The sequence below is a fragment of the Castor canadensis genome, chromosome 13 (genome assembly GCF_047511655.1).
Source record: "Castor canadensis chromosome 13, mCasCan1.hap1v2, whole genome shotgun sequence".
Taxonomy (NCBI): Eukaryota; Metazoa; Chordata; class Mammalia; order Rodentia; family Castoridae; genus Castor; species Castor canadensis.
Window position 1 is genome coordinate 44,390,507 of NC_133398.1, and position 10,109 is coordinate 44,400,615.

General features: G+C 36.6%; 1 protein-coding gene across 36 annotated transcripts in view; it reads left to right on the forward strand.

Moving 5' to 3' along the window:
* The window catches only part of Lingo2 (leucine rich repeat and Ig domain containing 2), a 1,208,229-nt gene extending 1,199,072 nt beyond the window's left edge, over positions 1-9,157 (forward strand). For all 36 annotated transcript variants that reach the window (XM_074051650.1, XM_074051641.1, XM_074051634.1 and 33 more), the window contains one exon: positions 1,392-9,157. In XM_074051650.1, coding sequence (XP_073907751.1) covers positions 1,427-3,247 — 1,821 coding nt within the window. In that variant the 5' untranslated portion in view covers positions 1,392-1,426 and the 3' untranslated portion in view covers positions 3,248-9,157. The remainder of the gene's footprint in view (positions 1-1,391) is intronic.
* The last annotated feature ends 952 nt before the right edge of the window (positions 9,158-10,109 follow it).

The window sequence follows — 10,109 nt, forward strand, 5'->3', positions numbered from 1 at the left end:
TGAAACTCCTGAAAGTTGCACCAGTTTGTATTTTTTATATCACTATGTGCATATTCATTTCTTCCTAACCTTGTTAATTATCCCTAAAAATAGTTATTAAATTTCCTCAGTTTAACAGCAAAACACTACATACCCCTATTGCATAATTTGCATTTTTTACTAGTGAAATTGATCATCTTTTCATGTATTTGTTAGCTATTTTTAGTTTTTATTATACTCATTGCCTAGTTTTCTATTGGCACTTGTCTTTTTTCCCTGTTGATTAACAACAGCTGTTTGTTTATTGTCTTTACTTCATTATGAATTACATGAATTTAAAATATATTCTCCAGTTTAGCAATTGCTTCTTTGTTGCTTGCTTATTATGCCAGTATTTTTAAATGCATATAATTGATTATTTTTTCCTTCCTGCATTTGAGCTTAATTCATAGGAAATGCTTCTTAACTCAAATATTATAAAGTTATTGAATTTTTTCTAGTATAATTTTATTCTTACATTTTAATCCTTAATTCATCTGGAATTTGTTTTATAGGAAGAAGTTGAAATGCAACTGTGCCTACTAAGTACCCAATTATTTATATTTGTCTCACTGAATTTTTAACACAAGACATCTTTACTACAAAATGTTTTACAAATATGTTTAGATATAACTCCTTACTCTGTTAACTATACATTTTGTGCAATATGATATTGTTTTATTATTATAGTTTTACCTCTTATGCTTAACTATATAACAGTGTTTTGTTATTTTTCATTTTACTACTTCTGTTTTTTCTCATGTATATATTTTACAAACATAATTTTATGGTATATTGCCCACATGGTAATATATACATGAAATGTATACATATAAAGGAAAGAAGTTTGAATATCTGAATGTGGATGTCATTTTGTGTTGCATATTGAACCAAAGTGCCTGATATTGAATGCAAGTTCTGTTAGTTTCATTTTGGATAGAGAATGAGATCCCAAACATCGAGATGCATTCATTTACACACAGAACTGGTTTCCTCTTAGCCATTGACCTCTGTTTCTCTCATTTGAATTCAAAATAGAGCCTTTTGTGTGTGAAATGTATGCTGCTTTGCCTCACAGTCTGTGCCAGACACTAAATTTGTCTCTTTATAGTTGTCAAACACTGAATTTGTCATGATAATTCTAGGAAGCTATTATAATTACCACCTCTGCTTTCCCCATTTCATAGTCAAGAAGCCTGAAGTAGAGACTTGAAATAACTTGCTAGATCATAATGGAAGCCCTCAGGTACACCCCCAGATCTGATTGATTACAAATCCAGTATCTTTATTTGATACTTGCTGTCTTACTTATGCTCTTTACCCATCTACATCCTCACTTAACTTCCTTCCTTCTTTTTGCCCTATCTATGCAGGCCCGTGACCAACGTGTAGACTAAGAAGTGGAGTCATGCTTCACACGGCCGCATCATGCTGGCAGCCATTCTTGGGTCTGGCTGTGGTGTTAACCTTCATGGGATCCACCATTGGCTGTCCTGCTCGCTGTGAGTGCTCTGCCCAGAACAAATCTGTTAGCTGCCACAGGAGGCGGTTGATTGCCATCCCAGAGGGCATTCCCATCGAGACTAAGATCTTGGACCTCAGCAAAAACAGGTTGAAAAGTGTCAACCCTGAAGAATTCATATCCTACCCTCTTCTGGAGGAAATAGACTTGAGTGACAACATCATTGCCAATGTGGAACCAGGAGCATTTAATAATCTGTTTAACCTGCGTTCCCTCCGCCTGAAAGGCAATCGCCTGAAGTTGGTCCCTTTAGGAGTATTCACAGGACTGTCCAACCTCACCAAGCTTGACATTAGCGAAAATAAGATTGTCATTTTACTGGACTACACATTCCAGGATCTGCATAACCTGAAGTCTCTAGAAGTAGGGGACAATGATTTGGTTTATATATCACATAGGGCCTTCAGCGGGCTGCTTAGCTTGGAGCAGCTCACCCTGGAGAAATGCAACTTAACAGCGGTACCAACAGAAGCCCTCTCCCACCTCCGCAGCCTCATCAGCCTGCATCTGAAGTATCTTAATATCAACAATATGCCCGTGTATGCCTTTAAAAGATTGTTCCACCTGAAACACCTAGAGATTGACTATTGGCCTTTACTGGATATGATGCCTGCCAATAGCCTCTATGGTCTCAACCTCACATCCCTTTCCATCACTAATACCAACCTGTCCACAGTACCCTTCCTTGCCTTCAAACACCTGGTATATCTGACACACCTTAACCTCTCCTATAATCCCATCAGCACTATAGAAGCAGGCATGTTCTCAGACCTGATCCGCCTTCAAGAGCTTCATATAGTAGGGGCCCAGCTCCGCACCATTGAGCCTCACTCTTTTCAAGGGCTCCGCTTTCTTCGTGTGCTCAATGTGTCCCAGAACCTGCTGGAAACTTTGGAAGAGAACGTCTTCTCCTCCCCTAGGGCTTTGGAGGTCCTAAGCATTAACAACAACCCTCTGGCCTGTGACTGCCGTCTCCTCTGGATCCTGCAGCGACAGCCCACCCTGCAGTTTGGTGGCCAGCAGCCCATGTGTGCTGGACCAGACACCATCCGTGAGAGGTCATTCAAGGATTTCCACAGCACTGCCCTTTCTTTTTACTTTACCTGCAAAAAACCCAAAATCCGTGAAAAGAAGTTACAGCATCTGCTTGTGGATGAAGGGCAGACGGTTCAGCTAGAATGTAATGCTGATGGAGACCCACAGCCTGTGATTTCCTGGGTGACACCCCGGAGGCGTTTTATCACCACCAAGTCCAATGGAAGGGCCACCGTGTTAGGTGACGGCACTTTGGAAATCCGCTTCGCCCAGGATCAAGACAGTGGGATATATGTCTGCATTGCTAGCAACGCTGCTGGGAATGACACCTTCACAGCCTCCTTGACTGTGAAAGGATTCACTTCAGACCGCTTCCTTTATGCAAACAGGACCCCTATGTACATGACGGACTCCAATGATACCATTTCCAATGGCACCAATGCCAATACTTTTTCCCTGGACCTTAAAACAATACTGGTATCTACAGCCATGGGCTGTTTCACATTCCTGGGAGTGGTTTTATTTTGTTTTCTCCTCCTTTTTGTGTGGAGCCGAGGGAAAGGCAAGCACAAAAACAGCATTGACCTTGAGTATGTGCCCCGAAAAAACAATGGTGCTGTTGTGGAAGGGGAGGTGGCTGGACCAAGGAGGTTCAACATGAAAATGATTTGAGGGTTCACCACTCACACTACTGCCTCTGTGTCATTGTTGGTTATCAGTAAGACAATCTGGCATAGTAAATGGCTAGGTTAAGAGGCAATTTCCTATAGCTGCCCCTGTGTCAAAGCAGGGTCCATGGGAGCAGGAAGACTTAAGGAGACTCTCCATCTAGAGGCAGGCAGGCCTGTGTCAGAGCCCTTCACACGGTGGGATACTAATTGTTTGCATTGCAAATATTGGCATTCTGGGGATCTCAGTAATGAACCTGAACCTTTGGCTCATGCTCATGGACAATAACTCAGCATTTTCTACCACTGCAAAAACAAAAGAAAAAATAAAACAGAACAACCTACAGTGTAGGATTTACATATTAAAAAGACACATTTGTCTAAAACGTACTCAACAGAAAAATTTGTATCTATGATTATCATTTGTTAAAGCCTTGCATCATACCATATTGTTGGTTCAGTACCAAAAACAGATATATTCTTTTTTCTTTTTTTGAAACATATATGCTGTATATGTTTTAAAGCAATATGAATGAGAGGTTGTGCTTTTAGTTACTCATCACTATAGATCCAAGTGTGATTTCATCTTCCTTTACCTACAGATAAGCCTGAGACTAGATCCCTGGAGGTATGGGTGGAGATACATTGAGAGATGTGTATGTCTGATATAGGATGCCAAGAAACAGGACCCAAGGCAAAATTGCTCAACTCTGTTATCTTCTGTTACTATAAATAAAGGCATGTGCCTAGTTTTGATACAGAATGGAATATTTTTTTATACTTGTAATATCACACTGGACCAGTTTACTGTAACAAATCCCTTAGTTTCTCCAGGAGATGATATGCTACTAAATGTACCTGTAACACTCAAGGTAGGTGTTATTAATGAAAATAATCTATTTTGCCACTCTTTGGTTTTACTTTCACCAGTTACCACTAATGGGTTAACTCAAAATGGGAGAGGAAGTAATCACTCTATATAATCATTGAGTAATATTTCCCAGTAGCTAAGATCAATAATTCTGTTTTCAAAAGTTTCTGAATAAGGAGTTCTCAGATGCCAACACAAACCAGAATGATCCATGCATAACAAGATGGTAATGTAATTAAGGGTCTGTTTAAATGATGCTAGCTACCTGAGGGCTAGATTTCTGTCAGTCTAAAGGAGGATTACGCTACTACCGCTTTGACGGTCTCTGTTCAAATGTTGTACACACAGTGTCACCTTTCTTCAGGATTTCTCCCTGGATTTTTTCCCTGCTTTCTTATCAAGTAGATATTGGTTTTTATTTTGAAAATTATCTTGTGTAGGTAAGATAATTGTGTTGTGTTTTTAATGATGTGAGAAAAAAAGCTAAGGTGAAATGAAAAATGCTTACTGATTTCTTTCTCTACTGAGGAAAACTAAGACTATAGCCCTATCAAAATTTTATATTGTGCTGATTCTTTTGCCCTATTTACCAGAGGATATTTGCCCAATGCAGTTGACATTAATGTTATTTTCAAAATGAAACATTCAAGTATTTAAAAAAGTGGCATCATACTATTGTCACCAGTGATTGAGTTTAAAGGAACATAATTCCTCTCAGCTAAGTGTTGAATGAATGACTTTCAAAGCATATATTCATATGAGCTGAGAAAGCATTGAATGTCAACTATATTAGCAAAATACTATATATTTAATCAACAGACACAAGTAGGGAATTTCTACATTTTTCATATTTGAGAGGGTCCTAGAGAAAGGTGTGCTTTGGGATAGCATGTGAGATGGAGAAGAAGGTCTCTGAGGTTTACTTCTTAACATATCAAATCGGGGGCCTGACTTTCAAAAAACTACCTTTTTTAATATTTGAAGTTTTCCTTAAAAACTTCCTTAAGTTTCCTTAAAAACTTATTGGGGTCAGATTAAGCTGACCCCAATTAAAAAAATGACAAGTTCAGAAATTGTTTTGCCAATTGGATAGCAACACATCTAAATCCATTTCTCCCTTAATAAAGGAAGGAAAATGAGATACAAAAACTAGTAATTGCCTGTTTGCATTGTATTTCATTTAACTATCCTAATGTTTATCATAGATCTTTTATCATTATTTCCTATTCGTGATCTTATTTATATCTAACAATACAAATCAAAGTATGCTGAAAATTCTATCAAAATTCTAACTCATGTGCAAATAAAATAGGTTCTTTCAGTTAAAAAAAAATCCAATGTGTGGAGATGGTCTTCCAAAAGAGAAACTACTTCTTTTTAATTTTGCAACATCTTATAGAGGAAATAGTTAATCAATTGCCAGAGAGACAAGAGAGTTCTGGCAAGCTTAAACACTGAGCAATGTATAAGAGGATTTTGTTACTCTGCTATTTTCTGTCAAAATAAAAGTTGAACATAAATACATACACAAGCAAAATTAAATTGAATTAAAGTTAACCCATCATGAAAAGATTTAGTTGAAAGATTTATATATTATTCCATTTGAAGATGAGCAATTGGAGTCTCTCAAGAGTTTCCATACTCTTATCCATAGAATAGTTAAGATGTTACTAAGCAATCTTCCAAAAAAGAGTCCCAATGACTGCAACATGGGGCAAATGCTGCATTCCATACCACCTCTTCAAGGTTCAAAATCTAAGTCCAAGAAACCCTCTAGAAATTCCTGTAAACAAGACCCATGTTAAATATTTCTTACTTCGAGGTTTCTCTAACTTATTTGTGCATGAAGCATCACTTTTTATTCTCAACTGTTAACTTTTAACTAGGGTTCCATGGAACTCAAATTGATTAACATTAAAGTAGAGTAATACACATCTGAAATATTACTGACCCAGTGTTTCTAAAAAGAATAAAATAAAATGATTGTTTGAATTGAGCTCCAATTACAAAAGTGTATACACACATCACTCACATAAGTGTTCAGACCATGTCAGTATATTGACCAAATATTTCCAGGAGAATTGTCTATTTCCTGTATGAAGCAATGTAGCAATGCATCTACAGCTAACTGAATGGTCATTTAACTTTTCTATATTTTCACTATTGGTGCAAATCTTGGGTTCCTTTTTTATAGCTACAAAGCAGCATTCCACTGAATGTAACTCTGGGACCTTAGCTCCCAGTTTTACAAAGGGATTGCATGAAATTTTGTTTATGACCTTGGATTACATCCTTGTTAGATTTAACTTGATCATGGTAGAGAATAACTTCTCAGACTAGCACATGGGTCAACTTTTCTCCTTAGGTATGACATCTCTGAGTTATTGTCTTCCTAAATGGTGTGTTTCAAAATATGCTGTGAAGAAATAAAAATGTTTGACTCAGCATTTTGTTCTAAGTTGAAGAATAGCTGTATGTTATTAAGCATTTTCAGAGAAATACTTACTCTCTCTAACCATTAAATCTATAATAAGAAAAAATTCCCTAACCAGAGCCCTTATGGTCTAAGAGAATTGATACATGGGCCCAAACATCTGAAATACATATTACTATGGTAAAATAACTCACCCAACTAATTTGGTCTAATGTGTTCTTGTATAGCAGTTTCTACTTATCCAGATTCTTGTATTACCCACTTCTCTAGCCTTTTTCATTTCCATTGCATCTATAATCATGTGCTTTTCAAATATTCTTAATGTTTGAAAATATTATCCAGAAATTGCTAAGACTCATACTTTCTATTTCCTGAGGACATTTGTTAAAATTCTGGTTTTGCTCAATTTTCTCAGAAGTTTTGCTTATCACCAGCAATTCCTGTAGTTCAAAGGAATTCAGGATTTGCTCTATACTATTTAGAGTAGATTCTTTTTTCTCTGTTATGTAAAAAATTCTGTTCTCAGTTCAGTCTAGAAGTTACAATCTTCTGTGAGTCTTTAAAAAGGTTTGTTTAAATTTCACCTCCATTGAAACCTGACTTTTGTCACTTTCCATTACTCTAATAGGAAGAAATATATTTTTATATTAGAAGAACAAAGAAAGGATGTGATGTTAGAGAAATAAAATTGAGTAGCGCCCCATGTAAATTAACTCATACTTCCAGGGGCCTCCTTCTTCTCTATATCCAGACATTTATTTTATCTTCAGGGCCCAAACCCTGCACAGAAGCTTTCAACAGCACAGAATGTGTCTTGAGGCTTTCTAGAAGATAAAAAAAATAATTTTCAGCTTAGAGGGCTAAGACCTGACCACAAAGAAACATTTTAGGAGAAAGGTTGGAGGGAAACACTGAAATCCACTTTAATTCTATTTCCTTTACTCGTCATTTTTATAGCTATTTTCTATTCAAAGAAGAATCAGAGATTATGCTCTTTTTAAACTTTCATTGGCTTCTACATTTATCCTCTTCTACAAATCTTGGCCACTCATAGCCTACGTGAGATTCCAAATGGATTTTGTAGCTTGTGAAACAATAACAAAATCATTGGGACCAAAGCCATTCATTGCACTTGGTACTTAGGTAAAAGTTTATCATCTTTATTACCAAAACCAACATTCACTGATAGACTAGGAATACATCGTATGCTTGATTATTTACACTGATTTTGCTCCATTCAATTCTTTTTGGCTAAAACCCTTGATAATTTTCTGATGGCAGAGTTTTATAGTTATTCCACCCTTATGTATGAAAAAACTTTGAGAAATGAATTATTTTTTGACCTGATTTTAAAATGTTATATTTTTGTTAGGCAGCAGAGATACTTGATACTTTGGCAAACACTTAACATGGATCTCTCAGTGACTCCCCTTCACCTCTACAAAGCCATTCCCAAGAAAGCCTTCTCTCACTTGTGCCCCAGCAAAAGTATAACTATTGAGAAAAAGTCAGAACACAAGCCAACAAGATAAAGTGAAAGCTGATTTTCTTTTTTTTTTTTTTGCTAACTTTACCTAATAAACACTGTTTCTAGGCGTCATAAGTCTAGGCCTGCAAGGTTTAGCTAAGAAAGTGATGTTGTAAACCAACAATTAATGACAGGTTCTCAAATCTGAAATTTGCTGTCTGCTTGTAACCAGCAAATGTTGCTGTGTGTTTTCTCAAAAACATGTTAGGGACTGGAAACTCCTTATCTTGTGTGACCTTTTCAACAGGTGGCCTATGATGAACTATTGGCAACAACAATAAAAGACATGCTTAAGATGTATGTAAAAGGTTTATTTTTCTACAACAGGACTGAGGTTTGTTCCTCTTTCCAAAGATGGGAACCTGATCAGAACAAGCTTACATGTGTCCTAGACTGCCCTCCTTCAATTTACCAGAGTCTTTAAAATCTCTTCTCTCTCCCCCACTCCAGCTCCCAGAAAACATCCTGAATAAGAGAGAGGACAATAGCAGGGGCTAAAGTAGATTCCCTTACCTCATGGAATAAGTGCCAAGACCTGCAGTAGATACCTGAAATTGCAGATAGTATCAAATCCTTTACATACTGTTTTTTTTCCTATACAAGCATACCTATTGGCAAGGTTTAATTTATAAATTAGGCACAGTAGGAGGTTAACACCACTAAGAATAAAGTAGAACAATTATAATAATATAATTTAATGAAAGCTATGTAAATATGCACGCTCACGCATGTTCCATGCCCGTATATTCATTTAGTATTTTCAGATGGAAGTTGGCCTGGGGTAATCAGAACCACAGGAGCAAACCATGGATAAGGAGGAACCACTATTCTAACTCCCTGAGATAGCCATAGGCAGAGGAAAGTTCCCATGTGCTCCCACATTCCTGCCTGCCTTTCTGATGGCACAATTGAAGTGATCCTTCATTCTCCCACCTGCCAAGTCACCACTGTCACCTTTGAGCTGCTACCATGCCTCATCAATGAATGCACTTTCCCAGGATGTCTTCTTACATTGGTACTCAGAAATTCTTGAGTAATTGTTAAACTAGAAATTGTTTGTAAAAAAAAAACCTCCAGCCCATCTCATATAACACTTTAGAAGTTAAGTCTTAGCATTCACATAATCACAAGCTGACAGCAATCTGCATTTTGGATGATTCTGATTTTTTTTTCTCTTCTAGAGAAGCAGGTGGGTTGATATAATGCAGGCCTTAAATAGAAAGATTTATTTATAGCCTTAGCAAAATAAGAAGAGAGCTGGCATAATCAAGAGAATACTTCGCATTTTAAGGAAGCTTTACCTTAGCTATTAGAAGACAACAAAAATGCAAATTTGTTAATGATATTAATTCCAATATAGTTCAGAAGGTAACTGTCCATATTAAAAATAGGTCAAGGATTTTGTGCCTAATCGAAATGGACCAAAAGAAGCAGAAATTTGGTTGCCATGTTAACTTCATTGTATTGTGCACCACATAGTTTAAATTGTTTTAATATCCTTAATCCACTTTACAATATAATCAATAAATAATGATTAGGCAGAAGATTAACTCAGACTTGCAAATTCCTTACAACAGTATGTCCAGCCACCTACTGACTCATATACATATCTGTGTGACATGAAGAAATTGAAGTTGAGTCATGATCAAACTGCATAGACTATCTAGAGGCTACTTAGGTGAAAATAATCCTCTTTCGTTCCCCTGTTATAAAATCAGGTGCAGCATACATACCTGAGTCACTTGGCACATAATGACAGTTGTCTTCACATTTTATCCATAAGGTATCGAATGCCCCACATCATAATCAATTAAAAAGCAATTGTTTATATATGAATATATAAATATGTGGGGGAGGGAGGTTTAAGTTTTTTAAGTGTTTAAAATGTAACTTTTAAAAGTTGGTAAGCTTGAACAGGTATGGGGGAAAAAGAAACAAAATATATGTCTGTATTTTCCTTTACTGTCTTTTATTACCAAAATCTCACTCTGGGTTTATCCCACGGTTAAAAGGTACTAGTCAACAACCTAAGA